At 40.0% G+C, this 22,502-nt stretch overlaps 1 protein-coding gene across 27 annotated transcripts in view; it reads left to right on the forward strand.

Moving 5' to 3' along the window:
- adgrl2a (adhesion G protein-coupled receptor L2a) overlaps positions 1–19,180 on the forward strand; it is a 95,561-nt gene extending 76,381 nt beyond the window's left edge. For 2 of the 27 annotated variants that reach the window (XM_072389395.1, XM_072389397.1), the window contains 14 exons: positions 324–529; positions 1,179–1,352; positions 1,993–2,205; positions 2,950–3,170; positions 3,778–3,844; positions 7,592–7,683; positions 8,907–8,951; positions 9,255–9,281; positions 9,988–10,156; positions 10,357–10,518; positions 12,515–12,611; positions 14,168–14,296; positions 15,002–15,019; positions 16,928–19,180. In XM_072389395.1, coding sequence (XP_072245496.1) covers positions 324–529; positions 1,179–1,352; positions 1,993–2,205; positions 2,950–3,170; positions 3,778–3,844; positions 7,592–7,683; positions 8,907–8,951; positions 9,255–9,281; positions 9,988–10,156; positions 10,357–10,518; positions 12,515–12,611; positions 14,168–14,296; positions 15,002–15,019; positions 16,928–17,769 — 2,462 coding nt within the window. In that variant the 3' untranslated portion in view covers positions 17,770–19,180. Of the gene's footprint in view, positions 1–323; positions 530–1,178; positions 1,353–1,992; positions 2,206–2,949; positions 3,171–3,777; positions 3,845–7,591; positions 7,684–8,906; positions 8,952–9,254; positions 9,282–9,987; positions 10,157–10,356; positions 10,519–12,514; positions 12,612–14,167; positions 14,297–15,001; positions 15,054–16,261; positions 16,315–16,927 lie in introns of all 27 variants that reach the window. The other 25 variants (XM_072389420.1, XM_072389396.1, XM_072389404.1 and 22 more) reach the window with 21 other exon arrangements.
- The last annotated feature ends 3,322 nt before the right edge of the window (positions 19,181–22,502 follow it).

Here is a 22,502-nt window from a genome sequence, read left to right on the forward strand (position 1 = left end):
AATAAAGTGATTATTGAACAAGCAAGAAAAAATACGCTTGACCTGCTCCTCATTATGTACCAATGAGAAGATGAGGAGACTCTGCACTGTTCTTAGAGTAAGAAAGCATTCTTAATTTCCACCAAAAAAGAAACCACTTGTAAAAACTATCTTTCACCATGTCCGACTTATAATTATCTTCTTGAAAGTAGTCATTTATTTCATATTTTAAATTCAATCACACTGCATTAAATGTCAACTGGTCTTTTCTGGTCTGCATCTTTTATCCCCACAGTTTTCTCCATGTACAATGTGGAAACCTTTTTTTTTTTTTCCCTCTGCAGGAGTTGCCAGGCTGGTTTTTGTTCTTTACAAAAACCTAAGCCAATTCCTCAGCACGGAAAATGCCACCATCAAGATGGCCAACGATGCTTATGGCCGCAACGTGTCGGTGGCCGTCAATTCTGACATCATTGCTGCCTCAATCAACAAAGAGTCCAGCCGTGTATTCATTAATGAACCAGTGATATTCACCCTGGAGCACATTGACGTGAGTCTTCCTGTTGGAATGAATGGAGGGTTCATATTAAAAAACACCAGGAGGGAACAGCCAGTAGACAGAGATCTGCGATTTAAATTGTAAATATCTGGCTAGGTCAGTTGGCAGTTTATTTAAGTCATTGAACATCAAATTAAAGAAGTCTTTAGAACCTAAGTGAATTCTTAATGAAAACTAATTCTTTAATCAACATTGGAATATAAATGATACCCATTTTCTTTTATAGTGAGGGAAATTAACTCCTAGATTAGCCCTACAATCTAGAATGAAATTACTGGAGCACCAATTATCTTTCTTCTTTTAAAGTTGTCACTAGAGTTCCCAGAGGGCCGTGCGTGACTCCATTCTTTATCAGAGAAATTGTGCAATTCTAAAGACATGCCATCAAACAATTATGCCTCTCTGTTATTAAGGCCTCATATACTCAACCATGCTTCGGTAGATTTGGCAAGCACGTGCCAAATGAGATACAACATATGAATAGCTTCATGAGAGCTGTGAAGTGAAAAATCCTCATCCATATCAGTGTAGAAAAATACTTTGTATGAGTAGGGGGTAAATGGCCTTTGTGTTCTACATGTGCTTCAATTTCAGGAAGTCAATTATTTGGACACTTAACCATATCTCTTGTTATCTGCAGATGGAGCACTACTTCAACTCCAATTGCTCCTTCTGGAATTACTCTGAGAGGAGTATGATGGGTTACTGGTCCACCCAAGGCTGCAAACTCCTGGACTCCAATAAAACACACACCACCTGCTCATGCAGCCATCTTACCAACTTCGCCATCCTCATGGCACACCGTGAAATCTCAGTATGTCATGGTTTTTTTGGTCTTCTTTTTCTTTTATCTTAAAGTTTTCTACAAAGCTCAAAACAACCTTTTTTTCTTGCACCTGAAAATAAGAAAAGCTAGAAAGTGAATTGTTTGAGCTAAAGTTAAAATAGAAATTTTACATTTGTTTGTTAAATATTAAACTGAAAGAGACAAAAAAAAAGCAGAATGAACTTCTGAATGAAAAAAATATCAATTTTGGGAGATATGGAAGATGTTTTTGCAATTTTTATTTTTATTTTTTGTGCCCCATCAGAAATATCTCTGGACTTTTTTTCAGGTTTATTTTGCACAAAGATGAGACCGTTTATGTTGTGCTATCTTTTGGTTTCAGTAGATGATGTATGAATTTATTATTATTTTTTTCTTTCCTTTGATTGATTGTATTTGAGTCAGTATGTTCCCCCAGTGTCCTCAAACTTTTTTTGCTGTGTTTGGGTTTTTATTAAGTAATGTATTGTAAAACCTAGACGGAGAGTCTAAAAGAATACTATATAATTGTACATAACATAAGATTGCTTCCATTTCTCTGCCTAGTGTTGGAAGAAAAATGTCGTTGCTTCTTCCGCCACACAAACATACTTTGTAAATTGACAACCAATTTGTGCTTTTTTTCCAGGGCAACATTAGAGATCATCATGAGCTGCTCCTTACTGTCATCACTCGTGTCGGCATTGTGGTGTCCCTCGTCTGCCTCATGATCTGCATCTTCACATTCTGCTTCTTCCGGGGCCTGCAGAGCGATCGCAACACCATCCATAAGAACCTGTGCATTAATCTCTTCATCGCAGAGTTAATATTCCTAATTGGCATCGATATGACAGAACCGAAGGTAAGCCGGAGTGACCTCACCCTATTGATTTGGTTTTGATTCATTCCCCTTCACTTTATCTCTGCTCAAAACAAAAGACCCTATCAGGGCCAAATGGATGGGAATTTAAGCACTGTTTATTTGTAACCTTCCCCGCCTGTCCCTGACATGACAAGAGTGGGACAGCGCCATTAATACAGATTACTAAGCGAGGCATGTTTTACATTTGACAGGACTTCTTTTCCTCTTTCACTTAAAGCCACCGTTGTAATGGCAAAGCCTGCCCACACACCATTTTTACTCCTTTTTTTCAATCCACATTTTCCCGTCAATCTCGAGAAATACAAAACCATTTTTACTGCATGCTGCTGGGAATCCAAGTTGCTAGTGCTGAGCTGTATGTTCTAATCTATTAACTGTAACGTCACTATACAATATGACATTTTAATTTCTGCTGTGCTGCTGAAAAAGTAAGCCTTTACATAGTCAGAGCCCATGTGGTGAATGAATATTCAGAAACTTTTTTTTTTCAGTTTTACTGATACATATTCTGATGAATTAGACAAGCAGAGATGGTGAATGTCATCTTTTCAGTTTTTTTTTGTAAGGTATGGTGATACCACAGTAGAGATACTGCCTCATCTTTGTTTATTATGTTCATTGTTGTTTTATAACCTAATCTAATCAAACTTTATCAATGAACTGTAACCGTTAGTCCTCGATTCCGTATTCTTTGCCTAAAAAAAACACATTGTTCTTTCTCAGATCGGATGTGCCATCATTGCGGGGATCCTCCACTTCTTCTTCTTGGCTTCCTTTTCCTGGATGTGTCTTGAAGGAGTTCAGCTGTACCTCATGCTTGTGGAGGTTTTTGAGAGTGAATACTCACGGAAGAAGTACTACTACGTGTCTGGCTACCTCTTCCCTGCCATCGTGGTCGGTGTCTCTGCAGCTATTGACTACGGCAGCTACGGGACCAAGAAAGCGTAAGTCCCGCTCCCCAGAATAAGTCATGGAAATGCAGAGCAGACATGCCGGATGTACCACTGTGTGAGCCTTCCTGTGTGTCAGATTTAGCTGCGAAATCAACTCATCTGCGCCCGTACCTTTTGCACATCCCTGGAGACTACACCAAAACATTTGAGCTCCCTTTGCCAGGGATGGGCAGCTGTTCAATTTTTCATGTCATTTTAAAGTGGTTGACAGACTCGACGCTGTGGTTTCACTGGAGGGTGCAACTACATTAATGCCTGTCTGTTCAAAGACCCTCCTGTGACCTCTTGTTTGTAAATGCTCCCTTAAAGAGAACAGCACTGTGCAGAAGAAGCCTTTTACATAGATTGATGACCATATCTCAGCTAAGACTTGGCTGTTACTGTTGACTACTTGCGGTATTTCGTCTGTTTTGGACAAATGCATTGATGTTCAGCATGTGAAAACACATCAGGTTCAATATTGATACAAAAATCATAGTCCACACATTAAATATTCTCAGCTCAAGTGACCAAAATTTGATTTTCCTGATTTCCCGTTTGTCCACAGGAGCGTGATATTGTTTATGCTGCCTAAAGCTGAAGTTTGTGTTTCTCATAGGTGCTGGCTAAGTGTGGACAATCATTTCATATGGAGTTTTATTGGACCTGTCACCTTTGTCATCATGGTAAGCTATTTTGTATTTTGCTTTGAATACTGACACTGGCGGAGTGCGGAAGAGATCAAGAGTGCGAGATGAAAGAGATGCAGGAGGAAGATAGGGGAAGTGAGATGGTTGAACTGAAGGAAAAAGTCAACTGTTTTTTTTTGCCTCTGGTCTCCACAGCGATGACAGGTTAATTCTGAGCCAAAGACAGATTTCGAGGAACCCAACAATTCTTTCTGCTTCTCATCGCCTGACAAGAATCAGGAATTGATGGTGCTCTTTCACCTCACATTTGTACAACTCTGTGAAGTGAGATTACCGTATAGCCTTTGGTAATGTCACTTCACATTGATGGCAAAGAGAAAAAATGTTAAATGTTGGATCAATGTATTTAGGTAAATAAGTACTATGCAGCAGATTGGGAATGTTAGAGTTAATTATTCATTTTAACCTCTCCTGCTTCCTCTGCTTCATCTGTTTCCTGAAGTGTTTGTCTACTTTTTTTAGTAAATAGCAGATGGCAGTGTCAGCAAGAATAAAAGCAAGGGCACCTCTTTGTTTGGTTAAGGACTGTCAAAGGTGAGGGACATATAGCCTATCATATTGACATATGTCCCAAAGAGGCATGAAATTATTTACTGGTCATGACATTATTATCTCCCACTCCATCAGAGAGACTCAGAAGGATGAGACCTTAGGGAGTCAGACATCCCTGTGCAAAAAAAAAAAGGAAATAGCATGCAATGTCCCCTACATATATCCATATCAGCCGACCGCAGTATGTCTTCTTTGCTCTCATGTACACCAAGGAATGAGGAAGCTCTGCAAACTTGTCTTGCTTCCTTGCAGAGAGGTTGGGTGGTATTTATTCACCATGTTCATTATACAATCTAATGGTTGGTATACTATCTACAGACACAGTGACCTCTGTTGAACATCAAGCTGACACAGAAAATATACTAGAGGGAAGGGGCAGCCGTGTCAAATTCCAGTGAGTGTCTGCACATTATTGGCAGACTGTTCGGAGCTTTCAAAGCAAAGCTACAGTATTGCTCTTTGTGTGTGGTGGCAGGATGAATAAAAGACAAAGCTGCTCACCGGACTCGCAGTTTTGTCAAAGAGAAACATTGCCTCTCAATGATGCATTTAAACATGGACGAGGAAGTGCACAGAAGACCTGAAAGGTCTTCGAGTAAATGCTGAAACGCCTCGTTCTTGTTTTCATTTCTTTTTTATTTTGCTTCCTCCCCGCACCCACTTTGAATGTGTGAGCTTATAATTGAAGAAAGCCTAACATTGTATCAAAGCAAACATACATTTCTCCCTGCCTCAGCAAATGCTCTGTCAGCCACACAGGAATATGTTTCCTCTCCTTAAATTGGGGCCTCATTGTTTTCCAATCGAGTGTTGCTCTCATAATAATTTGCATGAAAAATATGTCTGCAGTGGAAATGATGATCAGGATCCCAGCGGTGATGACCGGAGAGATAGAATCATGACCCTTCGAGGAGCTAATGTATTGTTGCAGAGCTAATGTGTGACAGGAATGAGGCTTTGTTGCACTGGCTCCGGCTTAGCTCTCTGCCCCTCTGGTTCTATGCAACAATTGTCTCAAAAAGACAAAGCACCCCAGAAAGGGACACCTCGGGGGACTGTGCAATAGCGAGGTTTGTCGACATCATCCATGACCCTGGTTTCTCTACAAATTGGCTTTGTCCTTGTCAATGAGAGAGAGGGTAGAAAAGGCACATGAGCAAGAGAAAAGGAGAAAACATTGCAGCTTTAGCCTATGTGTAGATCCCCACATGTAACTCAAACCATGTTTGGCCAAGGGTGGTCATGTTTTTACCAGCTTTTATGCAGCAGAAAGGAGTCCTAAATACTGAGTGAAAACCAAAGCTGAGAGTGGGCATTTAGATCCATGTTCTTAGGCAGAGGTCTCTTGTCTCTTGGCACAGGAGGTATTAGCTCCATGAAAGGGGAACATGGAAGTAATGAGTGGAGGGGGGGAGCCATTAGTATGCTTGAGATAGCTTCAACCCAAGGCCTCTTGGATCATGACACGTCGCGAGCAGTTCTTGTCATCTGGACAGCTCCATCTGCACCTTTAATATTTTATCCCCAGCAGTTCATTTGAAGTTCAGTGTGTACACACACAGTCCACTTCAGAAAAAAGCTTTCTCCCCAGTCCCAGTGAGGCGAGGTGCTTCTGCATGGCTTGCAGTGATGATTCAGAGACAGAGTGAAGGATAAAGGCAAGGCAGCTCCGCTCCAGCAAGAGGGATCCCCCGGGAAGGGCTGCGAAAGCATGTCAGTGGGGGTGGGAACATGTGCCATGCTGCTAGGTTACTTTAAAGTACTGTGTCCCTCTCCTCTGTCTCATTGGATCCATGTCACCACTCCATGTGTGAAAGGGTTTTTCAAAAGTCCTCGCCCACCTAGTCCTCCCTCACCCCCACTGTCTGACTCATACAGACGGCTGACAGAAATAATGGCTGATAGCTGCGAAACAAAACATAGTTTCAATGCCGTCTATGATATAAAAGTGGGTTCACGATTTTTCTCCCTACCTCTTTCCATTTCTTTCTTTTTTTCCTACCTTTCTCAGAGAGCCTGACTTATTGTGTGCGGCCCCATGAGTTGATTGCATGTGGAGGGGGTGATGTATTGATCACAGGCAGTCTTTTGATAGCTGTGTGCACCCGAACACAGAGAAATTTATGCTCAAGGGTGAATGGCTGTGGTCTGAGTCCAGCTCACAAAGGTCCCTCGTATTGGCAATTCGTCTCCATTTTTCTTTCTGGCACTCTAAAAATAACGCAGAGGCACTGTAATGCACCGTTTGTAAGGTTCCCCAGGAAAGAAAAGCTTTTTGCCATTGCAAATGTGTTTATTTGTGTGTTTTGCTTTCTGATGTATTGTTGCATGCATTTGATCTTTTGATATGCTCTATTGGAGACACACATCTCAATTTTTCTTCCTCAGCCATTCCTTGACATTATTTATACATGGCTGGCTTGCAGTACAAACACAGTTTGGTACATCTGCCGTGAGTGCTTGTACATGCTGTGTCGAGGACTGGTTTGCAGCAGAATAAATGTTTTTGAAGTAAATTATTTGGAGGGGCGCCTTGCTGGACCATTCAGCCTTTGTGTCTCTAAATCACACTATTGATTTTTAAGGTACCAAATAAATGTGCTCAGAAACACAGCACATGGTATCCTTGTCTGAACCTGATATGTGCCACCCTCTCCCTCAAGATTTCATACAAGAACGCTCCCTCTCCCTTTCCCCCTTTCTATTTCACTCTTTTTATCAGGACACACAGGGAAATCAAGCAAAATATACCATGTTCCCTCAAGCCTTTTGTTGGTGGATATACCTTATAATATTTCACTATGTGCATAAAATGATATGCAGTTGTTTCGTACAACATGAGGCTCTCTTATTTCTCCTGCTACTTTTCATATTCTTCTGACATAGCCAGACTGCTGTTGTGTGGCTGTTTCTTTTTTTCTTTTTCTCAGTGATGGATTTTAATGCATTTCCATGCTCTTATTGATATAGAATGACACTAAATTTGGCGCCAGTCGGCCTGTCTGAGACTAGCTGGAACGATAGATCTTTATTGGATTAGTCTGTGGACATGCAGAGTGAAGACTCTCCGCTTTTAATACTTATAGTCAAATTAACAGTTTTTTCTCTGTCTGCTGTATCTTCAGCCATACATCTTCATGAATTAACACTGCCATTACTGTGTTTTGACAGCTCAATCTCATCTTCTTGGTGATCACAATGTACAAAATGGTGAAGCACTCTACCACCCTGAAACCAGACTCTAGCCGACTGGAGAATATAAAGTAAGTGAAGCGTCTTATGCTGAACCCCAACCTTCTCCTTTGTGTCTGCAGATTATCACTGGAGAAATGTAAGGTTATTTTGCTCTTGTGGTGCTGGTTTTTCATCCCCTGCCTTCACAACAAATAATAAAAAAAAAACAGAAGAATAGATTTCTTTTTTTTTTTGTTTGTTTGTTTTTGTAATATGGCTTAATGTTGAACTGATCCAAATCTGGGGGGAAGGGGGGAGGGATTTAAAAGATTGTTTTAGTTCTGGCGTGACCTAACTGTCATCGTGATTCTAAGTATTTTGTGAGCCTCTTTTTCATGCTGTGTTGTTTGCTCCAAACCACCAGCCACAGAATTGCGCCGGTATGACACGCATCACTCTTAAGGCTGCAGCCTAACTATGCAGTGCTCGCTTTTGATAGGGTGGGGTCAGGCAGAAAAACAGCTACCATGTGTGTTTGTTCAACTGTATTCCTCTATAGATCTCAGGTTGTAATCCCAGAGAGACCAAATAATATCTTCCTAAATACCACCACTCCAACTGACCATCATTGCTATAGTTCAGGCTTTCTCACCCCATCATTTCCCATAAGAAGAATCCCCCTCCCCCATCCATCAATAGAACAATATTTACTGCTGTTTGTTAGCGGATACTCGGGACCTCTTTCATTTGGCGTTGTATGGGCTTGTTGGGTGTAGTAGTAGTGCCAGTTTGCACCATTATATTATTACAGTAAGTGTTCAAACTGCCACCACTCTGTGTAGGAGAAGCAGTGCTGCTATTTATAGTCAGTGTTTGTTATTTTAGATTTTTTTCTTCGGGAATGTGTACCACATTGCAGCACTGTGGTAAAACCGCAATCAGGGTGAACAGTCAGAAAATGGCTTATTTAGACTTCTTGGTGTATTTGTGATAGACTACTCCCTTATCAAGGAAACCACAGCGGACCACGTTTTCTGAACTCGGTTGCTTTCAGATTGGTGTACATGTTCTTCGTGGATGTTAGAAATGATTTAATCTAGGTTTGTTTATACTAGTAAAATACACTGTTTACTAATAGCCATTTTCTTTGTGGTCATTTTCTTTGTGTTCTTTGTGCCAGAGTTTGCTCTGAGAGTCAATTTAGCACAATGATCATCGCATGTTGCATGAGAAGGCAAAGCTAACGCACACCCTCTCCTTTCTTTTCTCCTCACATCGTCTTCCTCTCTCTCTGTTCTGTGATCCACACCAGTAATTATCGCGTTTGTGATGGCTACTATAATACAGATTTGCCCGGGTAAGCTTTTACTATGCACCTCAGATAATTTTATCCACACAACACCACCCACCCATCAGTAGCATAAATGCAAATTCAACCACAGATAATGTGCTCTGACCAAATGCTTTGCTTTGAATAGAAATTTATAATTAAATCCTCAACAGCAAAACATACAAATCTCAGTTCTTGTTAGACCCTTAATTTCACTGCCTCCCGTGATTTCCCTTGGATCAAAGTTGAAGACATCGTACCAACTAACCCACGCTGTTCTGCGCTCTGATCTAATTGTGTTTTTCTCTTCCTGCCTATCATGCTCTCTAGCTATGAAGATAATAAACGGTTTATCAAGTAAGAACATGTTGCCCAGAATTCTCTAGTTTATTCTCTCCACTCTCCCCAAATCGCCCTTTTTTTTTCCTCTCTTTCGGTCTTTTTCTTTCTTTTGCCCACTCATCCTCCCCCAAACTGCAGCTTCAAAGCTTTTCATCCTCTGTCCTTGTGATGGTCACATTCACCATTTTCATCAGTCCAGTGTTGTGGTTATTGTTGTGTGTGTGAGCATTGAACTGTGTCTGCTCTTGGTGTCTGAAGGCTCCACAGGACCTTTACACATTTTCCTGGAACTCTTTTCTATACATGCCGTGTTCTTCAGTTCTGATAACGCAGTAGATAATTGTTTTATATGAAATAGTGTTTTGTACTTTTTTATGGTTATTTTTCAACATACTGTGCTCTCTGATTGTTGGAATGTTTTAGCACATATAAAGTTATTTGCAGAAAACTAGATCAAAGTTTTTATTCCTTCTTGTCCGTCTAAAGGCAGGAACTGCATTGAGTATGGACTGAGAGTGTTATAAGGGTTTGTTGGGATGACACGTTTTGTAATAGTTTTTTTTTCATTTTTCTTTAGTTTAACTAGGGTATACAAATTTTTCTGCAAAATTTTCTCAGTGATTAAATGTGGGGATTAGAAATCCCAGATGCCACTCCGTCACTGAATATATCTTAAGTTGGATTTGTCATCTTCTTGTTTTTGTTTTCTTCTATCCCAAAGATCCTGGGTAATGGGGGCTTTTGCCCTGCTGTGCCTGCTGGGTCTCACATGGTCCTTCGGTCTCTTCTTCATCAGCGAGGCCTCGATTGTCATGGCATACCTCTTTACCATATTCAACACCTTCCAAGGAATGTTTATCTTCATTTTTCACTGCCTTCTTCAGAAAAAAGTAAGTTTCTTTTTATCTGCACTACCAAAGCTTTTTGATTTGTCCTTCAAGTTGAAAGGCATTTGAATTTCAGCATTCTAGTTTTCTAAATTGTCCTGCATGCTAATATAAAGACCACACAGTGCCTGCTTTGATATCACGGCGAAGTCATTTTTTAAAGTCAACAGTCTGTGTAAACGCTTGGCTGTTTGCTCATGCAGGTCCGTAAAGAGTACAGCAAGTGCTTCCGCCACACGTATTGCTGCGGAGGGCTGCCGACTGAGAGCTCGCACAGTTCTGCAAAGACTTCCACCACACGGACCAGTGCACGTTACTCTTCTGGTACACAGGTAGACCAGCACCTTTACACAGTTAAAGACTCAGTGAGTGCCAAATAAGAGGAGCACACCCTAGTGTTTCCTGCTCAGATACACTCATCATGCAGCTCATTTACACTACATGAAACTCAAACATTGACATAATAGTGTGTACAGTGCTGATGGAAAATGTTCAGACCCATCTGGCACATTTTCGTTAATTTGGTATTTATGTTTAAATGAATTCAGTTTCAACTGTCCATCCACAGTAATCTACAGTGACAAAGCAGCAACTGTTTTCTGGATCCTCCCAATTTATTTTAAATTTAAGATCCAATTTACAGTTTTCAGACTTTTTGTTATGACACTCATTTAAGCTCTAGACTTCTTCCATCAGTGGTATTTGGGATACTTCCACAACTTGACCTATATAATGGAAGTTAATGGACACAAGGAAAATGCTTATATGCATTCATGTTGTAGTTGATAAGATTTGTCACATAAAAGAACAACCAGTGCAGTCGGAAGGATTGACTCAAACAAGGATTGTGTTATGGGAGAGATCTGGGGGAGAATACAATACAAGTTTTGCTGCATTTAAAATGGCACAATAGCCTCCATCATGTTAAATGGAAAAAGTTCAGACAGATATCTTGGACTGAAAAACTTAGGATGGAGGTTTTTGGTCAGACATGTAACCAACAGCCCAGTGAATGAGATGTAAAGTTCTTTTGTGGACATGGAAGAACTTCACAGAGTAACAAGCATTAGTGAAGCTCTCCAGCAATCAGACCTTTATGGTAGAAGACAGTCCTCTGGGAGTTCGCTAAAAGGGAACTGAATGACTCTCAGACCTCGAGAAGCAAATTTCTCTGGTCTGATAGATACAAATTTCAACCCTCTTGCCATAATTCCCCACAGTTTGTGAGGGGAAACAAGCACATTACCTCATTCATATCTTCCTCACAGTCAGACACGGTGGTGGCTACATCATTATATGTGGAAGCTTGCCCATGTCAGTTTAGAGGGAAGGATGAATGATGGAAAAAAAAAAGAAATCCTGATTGAAAACTCTCAAAGTTTTACTTTTAAAAAATCTAAATAACTAAAGAAATAAGGAAAGCTCTGTGAAACTCCCAAAGTAACACAGCAAGAGTATGGACAAAAACCCAGAAGAGTATCCCTGGAAAGACCTGAAATGGCTCTCAGTCCAAGAAAAAGAAGAAGAAGAAAATAAAACTTTAAAGGAAAGTAATACCAAGTTTGGAAGATGATTCCCAGATCTTGAGGCTCCCATTGCTGCTAAATATGTCCTAATTAAGTATCAAATAAAGGATCCTAATACCTGTTTTTGCTTTACCAATGGCAGGAAAATAGAAAATTGATTTTAAGATGAATCTGAAACAATAAATTTGTAAATCTTGAAATGGTCTGAAAAGTTTCCACCAGTACTCAGTATTTAGTATTTCATGAGCATGTAGGTACTGATGAAATAATGCTTATTCAGCATTTCATCTTCAGAAGTAGATTAAGAGACACCAACATGATTCTACATTTTACAATCAGCATCCGCTGTGCTGCATGAATACCTTTTTTCTGCTCTACCCCCTTTAGCACTTGCTTTTATCTTTTCTCACTAACGCCATGTGCATGGAATGCTGTATTGCACTTTCTAAAGAGCATTACAGGCACTTTTTACTGCAGGGAGAGCCGCATTTGCAAAAAATGACTGATGTCTGAATGTCTGAATTATCCCAGTCTTATCCATGGATTATAGGCCTTAATAGACATTGAGCATTAGATGTATTTTGCTACTAGAGAGACTCTAGTATCACCTTAGTCTCCTGCCATAGCCAAAGGAGTCAAAGTCTTTCAAAAGTTGACTTGCATGAAAGCATCTTTAAAACACTCATACAGAGAAAGTGAACATAAGAACTGCCCTCCCCTCTCTGGTAAGGAGTGATATAGTCAGCAGCGAGTACATAAGAAATACATGAAAGTTGAACTGAAAGGTGAGCGCGCTTGTCAGAGTCCTAATGACTGTCCCTTGTTGACCTGACAGAGTCGTATCAGGAGAATGTGGAATGACACCGTAAGAAAGCAATCTGAGTCCTCCTTTATCTCAGGTGACATCAACAGCACCTCCACCCTTAACCAAGGTCAGTTCACACCTCATCTCTCTACACACCTATGCACACATTTCATCATGCAGCTAAAAATACCACCTTCAACTTCCAATGATCTTACCGTCACACAGGGTGCAGGTAATTGTAATAAATGCTCTCAGCTTGAAAAGACAGTCGTATGATTAATAAAAGAATGAAGGGGAAGACTGAGGCTTGCAGCATAGCTTCCCTGTTCTGCCAGCTGAGGTCCACAAAAATCCTTATATGCAGCGTTGTCATTCTTGCTGCTAACATTAGTGTCATATTGGGACAAGGCTGTTTTTTTATTTAAGAGCTGGCTGTCTATACCGAGTTCAAACCCAGGCTCAGGGGAAGCATGGACTAAACTAAAATGGGAGAAAACGTTTTATTTTCAGAAAATCTTTACATGCTGCAAAAGGCCATTTGTTGCCTGCCATATAAGGTGACCGGTGTTACTTTAAAGGGGGATTTATGAAGAAGGGAGGGTAAAACTATCATTTATTATTTAGCTTGAGCACAAATGTGATGATGAGAAGATGATGTTCAACTCTGGCTGACCCAGAATGCTTAGTGTGTTGTCAGGCTCTCTGCTGCCTCTGAAATTATTCTCCAAGCATGCAAAGGGAAGAGGGTTGACACCAAGGTAGTTTAACTTCCCCTTCTTTTACTTCTGTTGCTTCTGCTCTTTGCATTCTCTTTCCTTTTCGATGTCACTTCCCAAAAGATAGAACATTACATCAACGGCTTTGAAGCCCATTTTGACTTGCTTATACATCAGTAACAATATAGAGGTTGGGCCTTTTTTCCCTACAGTACCATTTCCTGGAGATGTTAATGCAAAGGTTGGATATTGATCACTCCAGGGTGTAGTAGTTACCCCGGAGAGTTAGTGCACTGAAGGAGGGCTCTATATCCTAGAAGCTCTTTCATGTCATTAAAAACATCCCTGGAGACTTCTCAACATGACAGATGGCATTTAACATAGGTGATGAATGGCAGTGGAAATACCTCAGATCCTTAAAACGCACTGCAAGCTCAGAAGAAAAATGAGGGAGATTAGGCTTTGGGAGATAATAGCTAATTGAAATTTTTAATATGAAAACTTGGAAGGATTCACCTGTCTGTCATGAAAAAGAAATTATGATTGGACTTGTCTGGAACAGAGAAACTTTGCATAACCACTGAAATTTACCGTGCACATTTAAAAAAAAAAAGATGCCTGTTTAAGATAATAAGTAAATATGACTTATGAAACATACTGGTGACAAAACATAATAATGAGCACAGTTGGTTGAAAATTAGCTGGTAAAAAATGAGTTATGAAGGACTTGCAACACATACCAAATGAAGTAAAGACAAGTTGTATATAGGACTTGTAAAGGTTTATCTCATCTTCTTCTAATCTCTATTCACATCTTTTAAAGAAACACCGTAGTTTCAGATTTTTGGGATATATTTATGGTGACATCACATGCCTAAAAAAGCAAACTGCCAATATTTTCTACATTTCTTTTCTTCATGAAACTTCCTGTCAACTTCCAAACATATCCTCTTTCTCGCCACTCCAGGAATGACCGGGAATTATCTACTAACAAATCCTCTTCTGCGACCACAAGGCACTAACAACCCTTATAACACCTTACTGGCTGAGACAGTCGTGTGTAACACCCCCACAGCTCCAGTGTTTAACTCGCCAGGTGTGCCTATTTAATTCTTTCACAGGATTCTGGCTTTTCTTCCCTCTCCTCCTTCTTTCTTTCTGTCCCACTTCAGTCGAGTTTACAGCAGACCAACTGAAAAGCAAGATGCTCTGCAGTATCACCTTTCCCTCTGAATCACTGTCTCCCAAATGCTTGATAGTGTGCGTAGTTTGTGTTGCACATAGACAATATACATTATGTGTGTGTGACAACGCACATGTTTTTTCAGGCACGACAGAGATTTGTGTGGTTCACCTCGATCCAGCCTCTGTGTTCTCATATTTCTTTTAACGGGACATAATGATTAAGATGGGAAAGAGATACTACATGTTCTGCCTCGAGATAATGTAAACAGTGGTGTAGACCTGAAGCTGTAGTATAAACTGCATGATCATTAAGATTTATTTCCCTGAACTTAGGAGGGAGATTTGTTTCTTTCTGTCAGCATTAGCCGGACATTTCCCCTTAAAATCTGTCAAACTGCACGCAGTTTTGTGGGATTGTCTTTTTATAGATACAATATATCATAACAGATTATACCAGTAGGAACTTTAAAGAAATAGTCATTGCACTGTGGTTGCAAATTAAATTGAAGTATACATCACAATGTAAAAACTAAATGATTATATGTGCTTTTCTACTCTGAGACTGAAATGGCATCTTTTGTCATGTTTTGTGCTTTTCCCTTTTGCTTTCCTCTAGTGACCTACAGAGAGACAAGTATGGGAGTAAAACTTAACTTTGCCTATCAAATGTAAATTTTTTTCAGCATGCTTATTAAAAACAACCCAAACCCTGGCACAATCACTGGTTTACTTTTAGGCCATTAACACACACTCAGTGAGCAAGTGGTTCACAAAATTACCCACCTAAATTCTTATTGAATCCGAAAGAAAATAAAAGGTTTCATTGGTCATTTGAAATTATCTTCCAGATTTGCTGCAAATGCCCACTACTCTGCTTTTCTCTCTTCTGCTTTTTTTTGTTACCAAAATGTGTTGCCATTTTTTTCCTGTTAAAAAGGAGAATTTATCTTAAAGGTTTTCTCTCTGTTCCTATTTTATTTTTTTATTTTTTCCCTGTATGCCTGTCCTCGTGTGGCACTCAGCAGTCTCAGTGTCCAGTAGTATTCCTGTCACACCCTTCCAGACAACACCTGTCTGGACACTAAATTGCCACCTAGCTGGCACAAACACACGGATGTCATGGCAGCAGCTGCTTAGTTTCCCTTTCTTTCTTTATTCTGTTTTTTTCCCTTTTTCCAATGTATTCCAGAACACCTGCACATTTAGTATCCCCTATAACCCCAACCCTCTACCTCTTTTTTTTGTGACACTGACAAACATTAGCATGAATAACTGCAACAACCTCCATCTTAATCTTCACATGTTTTTGTACAAGGAGGTGCAACAGCCATAGCAGAGCACATTTTTCCTTTATCTCCTCTTTCAATCATGGCATAAATAATATTTGTATTTCTTGCCGCTGCTTTCCATGACCTCCATGCTTTGAGAAATTCCTAACATGACTGCAGCTGACCTCTGCAGCGGCTGTGTTTTCTTGAGCTGTTCTGCTAGTGACCGGGGTCTCACTGGGAACTGTTACTGTGACGGATGCCAAGTGCCAGGCTGTGGGCAAGCTCTGACCTTTGCGAGCTTTGGGTACACAAGCTGCCAACTAATGGACAGCAAGTGTACCGACACAAAGTCAAAAAAAAAAAAAAAGGGAAGAAAAAGGAAAAGGAAAAAAGGAAAATTTCCCACAAAGCAGCTATCGACCATGAATTCACAGAAATGAAAGCAGTGTAATGCTTGTCTACTTGATTTGCTGAACCCTTGCTCTTGCTAAGTTGCAGTTAAGGCTTTTACTTTACATTTTGTTATTTTTGTTGTTTTTGTTTGTTTGTTTTTTTAATGAGTATTCATGTTACAATAAATCATTTTACTTTCTTTTATACATCAGCTGCTCTTAGACCAGATAGCCTGAGCAGACAGACATGATGTGAGTTGTCTAAAGTGAGTCTTTTCACCTGCTGTGTGTGGTGATGGTGGAGTGCTGCTTGTGGGCTCCCCTTGTAGTGAGAACAAAGATGGCTGCCACATGTTATTACATAACTACTTTCCCTTTTCTGTCTTTGTCACATTTTCCCATCTCTGTCCTTTTTTTTTTTACTTCAGCACATCCAACCTATTAGTTGCTAGAAAACCTGTAAGTGTTGTAGCTTGCCCGTTTTTTGGCTTCATATTTGTGGACTTTTGCCCGGTGTGTTGTGATGGTGCTCACTGTTTCAGTTTGTTTCTTAATGTTGTTTGGGATCTTTTTCATTGCTTTGTCACATTTGTGGCAGACTTAAACGCATAACTCCCTTCCTCTTTTACAGCAATTGATAAAGGGAAAGTTGAAATATATCTATGAGAAAGTAAAAGGATTTCTCATTGCAAGAAAAGCATGTCTATGTTTTCTATGTTAAGGATTGTGCCGAACTAACAAATTTATGGCATGGCTTAAATTAACTGAGTATTTATATGTGAAACTGCATCCTAAACAGCATTAAACTTTAGTATTTATCTTTTGTGGTTATTAATGCTGATTAATGTAAAGCCCCCTCACATTTTCCTTTCTTTCCAGGGCACTCACTGAACAATGTGGTGAGGGATACAAGTGCAATGGATACTCTACCGCTAAATGGTAACTTTAACAATAGCTACTCGCTCCGCAATGGGGACTTTGGCGACAGTGTGCAGGTAGTAGACTGCGGCCTCAGCCTGGATGATGCTGCCTTCGAGAAAATGATCATCTCCGAGCTAGTGCACAACAACCTGCGTGCCTGTAACAAAAGCCACCAACAGCAGCAGCACTCCAGTTTACATCATCCACCCCACCACCAGCAGCCGCCGCAGTACCACCATCACCACCACACGGAGCGGGCTCCGCCCAAGGTGACGGTGGTAGGTGGCAGCAGCAGCGAAGATGATGCTATTGTTGCCGATGCATCGTCCTTCGTCCACGTGGGTGACACAGTGGGCCGCGAGCTGCACCATCAGCAGGAGCTGGAGGCGCCGCTCATCCCCCAGCGGACTCACTCGCTTCTGTATGCACCACAGAAGAAGGTGAGGACCGATGGGGGAGTTGATACCTATGTCAGCCAGCTGACACCCACCAACCCCGATGATAGTCTACAGTCCCCAAACAGAGACTCCTTGTACACTAGTATGCCTAATCTAAGAGACTCTCCATGCCCTGAGAGCAGCCCTGATGTAGTGGAAGATCTGTCCCCCACCAAGAGGAGTGAGAATGAGGACGTTTATTACAAGAGCATGCCTAACTTAGGGGCTGGCCACCAGCTCCAAGCCTATTACCAGATAGGCAGAGGGAGCAGCGATGGCTTCATTATTCCCATAACTAAAGAGGACTGCATCCCTGAGGGTGACGTACGAGAAGGACAGATGCAGTTAGTAACAAGCCTTTAAATGTATTTAAATCTTCCCAAACCTCCCTGCCCTTACACAACCCTGACTTGTTGCAGGACACACTAGTGAAGGCATGGGAAGCATATATAAATATTTTTTGTTTTTGAAGAGAGCCTCGATGCCCCGTCACACAATCTTGCCATTTACAAACTTTTCCTCCCCCTTTTGCATTGTCATCTCTTTTTCCCCTTGAATCACCACTCTTCCTACCTTCTTACCTGCAGACAAACAGACTCGGAGCACAGCGATGGCAGTGCGAAGTTTTAAGAAGACTGTATATAAAATGCAGAGTCAGATTTCAATTTTAAGAGACAAGCCAACTATGTATTTAAATGTGCTGCTGCTGTTGAATAATTGAGAAAAATTTAAGGTACAAAAATGATTAAAAAAAAAAAGGTTTAAAAAAAAACAAACAAAAAAAAAAACAGGCATTACTGGCTACATCCAATCAGCAGTTTCCCTGTCAAAAGGTTGTACATACACTCCCCAACATTTAAGTTGAAGTCTGATTTTTATTATTGTGAAAAAAACTACACCCCTGGACCGGGAAATGGACATGTTTGTGAAATGTTCCTGATCAGACTCTTAGAAAAGGAATATAAGGTCCTGGCCGCTCTCCATCACCATGAAGTTTGGATTGTATAACCACTAGCAATCAAGCCCCTGGCCTTATATTTTCTCAACTGTACCTTGAACTGTTGTCAAGGAAATCTGCTAAAATATATATTTTGTTGTATTGCCAGTGTAAAATAAAACTTCATGGGAAGCAGTAAATATAAAGAAACCTTTTAATTTCAAAATTTAACGTTTGAAAGACTATCGTGTAGAAGATGCACATATGTTATACAGCGTGTTTATGGTTCCAACACTTCATTCATGGTAGTATGTTTGAACGTAAAGTCAGATGGAGTCAATCAATTACAAATATGCATCATCACTTTCGTCACTTGTGAACAGTGTTTATTGCTTAACGAGTTCCGTTGATATCGCCCATTGACAAGTTTATTTGACTTTGCCAAAGTGTCATTCCTTTAATAGAATGGGACTGCAACAACCCAGTTAAGGTGATTTCTGCATTGCACAGTTATTTGTGTAATTTTGATTGAAATAGATCTTTTTAACAGTTGCGGCAGAGTGTTGGGCAAGCGCAACTGAATCAAAAACCAACTTTTAGCGATGAAGTTTTTATCATAATTGTAGTTCTTCCGCTCGGGTTTGGATATTCTATTTATTAAAATCTTTCCAAAATATAGATGGGGAATGTGTGAATATTTTCCAGCACTGGTATACATGCTGTACTGTAGCTCATGGTTTTTTTTTTTATGTAAACATAAGGGGCTCATCACTTAAGACTGATGTAAAGTTCAACACTTGTTTAACAAATACAATAAATGTGAGAATTTTTGTCAAATGCCAGTTGCTTTTTAATGGTTTCTGTTTTTGGTACAGTTTTGGAAAACAGGTTTGATTATTTTGCTGTGGACAAAATACCCTTGACTCAGGTTATAAGTAAGTCCCGAGCACCTTGAAAGGCAAATTGATAAATTTGTTTTCTGAAGGATTTATTTGCTTTTTGTTTTGCTATTTCTTAAATCGCTGCGGAATAGAGAGAGCTCATTTCACCGTGTGTGTTAGAGAAGCCAAATTTGTCCATGTGATTCAAAGATGAGAAACTCAGGTAGGAAAATTGCATTGTAAATGTTACTCTGTGTGGTTGTAACACTAATAAAGGTTAAAAAAATGACACTGGTTCAAAGCATTGTCCACTTAGTATATTATTAAATGAGTACTAGGTTGGGCACAATTAAAGGGCCTGGCACTGCTGAAATCCTGTTATACCATGTTGTAATGCCACATGGGAACTGAGAAGAGTCCACGGGCCTAACAAGGGGTCAATGTTACACATGGCTGCAGCTGTAGAAATATATAATACATGGTATGACATATATTTGCTCTAATTAATGTCTACTGCTCCTCAAGTCCACAGTCAGTTACTGTACAATTTGTGCCTCAGGTAATGCTAATTTATGAAGCATTTTGATCTAACACCATTTGAGGCGGAGTGACAGCTCACAGCAGGGTGGCTGAAAATTGCACTGTTTACCATTTGGCATCGAAGGAAATGACTCAGAACTTTGCAGAAATGCACTTTATGTCAGTGCACATAATGCTGTGTGGGCTGCGTGTTGCTTTGACTTTTTTCAACAATTATGTGACATTTTGAGCAATTATCTGAGGATTCAAATTGTTATGGAGGAATTACGTTCTTTGTGATCTCTTGTGCAGACCTCTGAATGTCAGTTTGGAATCAAGTGTTAGGGTGATTGTTGACGGTTGAAGGGGAAGGCATTATAACGGACAAAAAAAAATCAAATTGATTTCCAAGCTGCATTGTTGACCATGAAGTTCGCTTTTAGCTGTCTAAAACCCTTTTAAGTTTAAAATTGTAAGCGAACTCAACAAAAATACATAAGGAAGAATCTTTTTTGGCAGTAAGAAACTGTCCGTTAATTTGAAACAACTATAAGTACAGACACAGAAGAGGTGGTACAGGTGTGCAAATGCTTTATGTTGAGAAGGTTAACTGAAGAAACACATTGTGGTCAAGTGCTTTGCTGTTTACTTCAAAATTTTCACAGTAGTCAAAATGAAAAGCAATGCCTCATTTTTGTAAAGTTTTCCTAGCCTGTATGTTTGTTCTTTGCATGAATTCTTTTAAGAACCACCTCTCACCAGCCTGAAACCGAGAGGAGTACTCTTTATAGGAGGATTCCTCTATAAACAGTAAAATGAAGTTCACGTCACAGCAGAATCCTAAATTTAAATTTTTTCTGTAAAATAACAGACAAGCAATTTCACCCCTTTCATCGTTTAGCCTCACACTGCAAACTTAGACATGGATAAACTTCTCGGTAAGCGGGCTTATTAATTTTTTTTCACGATTAGGGGGAAGGAAATATGATGTGGGATTGACTATTTGTCTGCGACAGAGAATGTGGCCCTGGCACCTTCTGGCTTTGCGTGTGGCCGTCTCGCCATGAAAGAGCCCCTCTAATTCCCTGTCTTTTGCTCAGGGAGAGGTTTGCCCCTTGTCAAACATTTATTTAGAAGTAGGCCAAGAGCTGAGGGGCCGGGAGCTCAGTTCTTCCCTCAGAGGAGTGAGTCGCCCCTGGAAATGGAGGATAAGAATACTGTCGGTAGAATCTAAGTGAATCTGCTAAAGATAGATGTGATCCTGACTAAAAAGAGGCATGATATTAATAAGTGGTCGAACATGGATAACCATGATTGTGAAGTTGGAGATCATTTTCAAAATATAAGGATTTTTTTTTCTTTTTTGCCCAAATCTCCATTTTTCACCTACTTCTCCTCTTAGCACAGTAGGCAATTTTAACAGCTATGGAATCAGATTAAAATAATGATGTCACACTTTCATTCACTCCACCTCTGTGACTTTTTGATTTTATATCATCATGTTAATAAAGAAAATAAGTCATTAGTATGTATTCTGTGAGCCATCGAATCAAAATATTTCATAGTTAATGAAAAAGCCCACAGCATGCTCGGACTGTTTTTGCAAGTCTACATTATTTCATTTGTTAAAAGTTCAGTTAAGGAACTTCCTTTCCCAACTCTCAAGGATTTCAGAGTTTATCAATAACCTCTGCAGCAGTAACTCCTGTGAACAGAAAAACACTGCCAATTATAGATGCCATCAACATGGATGAAAGCAAGCAAAGGAAAACCTCTGAAGCCACAAACAGTAACTGGCAGTGCAAAAGTAACTTCCCAAACTCTTGAAGTTAAAGAGGGTTCTTTTAACTGCTCTCTCTTTTCTTTCCACAGCCTCTTTTGTCCTGTCCCCAACTTCAAATGTGCTGATTTGCGGCCCATGGGCGACTTAGATGCGGTCCCGTCGAGGTGAAAAATCCAATTAACCTGCAGCTCCAGCCGCCTTCATTATAATCCCCTCCCATAATTATGAAATTACGAGTTGCAGGATTTCAAATAAAAAAGAATGAGAGTAACTGGCTGGAGGAAAAAAATAAAACAAACAAAAAAAAGACAGGTGAAAAAAACCATCCCTTGCCAGTATAGTTTCCATTTAACTCGAGAGGGAACAGCTGACTCTTATGACAAAATTTGAAAGTGAGACCTGTCAGAAGTCATTTTAATCAGGATGAGAAACATTTTGACAGAAACCCTGGGGTCACTGGATTCTATTTTAGCTATAGATATTAAAGGCTCTTGTATGTCATGTGTTTGGACTTTTGAAGTGTAACACATGATGGCCTATACAACGAACCAAAACAAGCTTATCAAAAACGGAGCAACTGTGAGAGCCGTGAAGCCTCCGTTGGACAAATGAAGTCTATGGAGTATTGTAACTATGAAGAACTAAGATAGAATCTAAAAAGACATACAAATTAACAACATGTTTCAGTTTCATGCCTTGTTCAGAATCTAAAAGCAGTAGTAAGTTGCAGCATATCTGCATTTCTTAATTATATTTAAAGAGGGAAAGTTTACCTTGATGCATGATTTGCTCTTGAAATTAAAAGTTACCTGTTATGTAGTTACAGCTTTGAATGATTACTGAGAAAAACAACAATGAATTATGCAAAGGAACACCCATCACATAATCTCTCAGTCATCAGCACCCTGTTAAATTGTTAAAATATGTATAGAGTCTCATTATGCTGGTGCCAGAGGCCTTCTCCTTTCCAATACAT

Source organism: Leuresthes tenuis, unplaced genomic scaffold (genome assembly GCF_036924035.1).
Source record: "Leuresthes tenuis unplaced genomic scaffold, fLeuTen1.0.hap1 SCAF_7, whole genome shotgun sequence".
Lineage (NCBI taxonomy): Eukaryota > Metazoa > Chordata > Actinopteri > Atheriniformes > Atherinopsidae > Leuresthes > Leuresthes tenuis.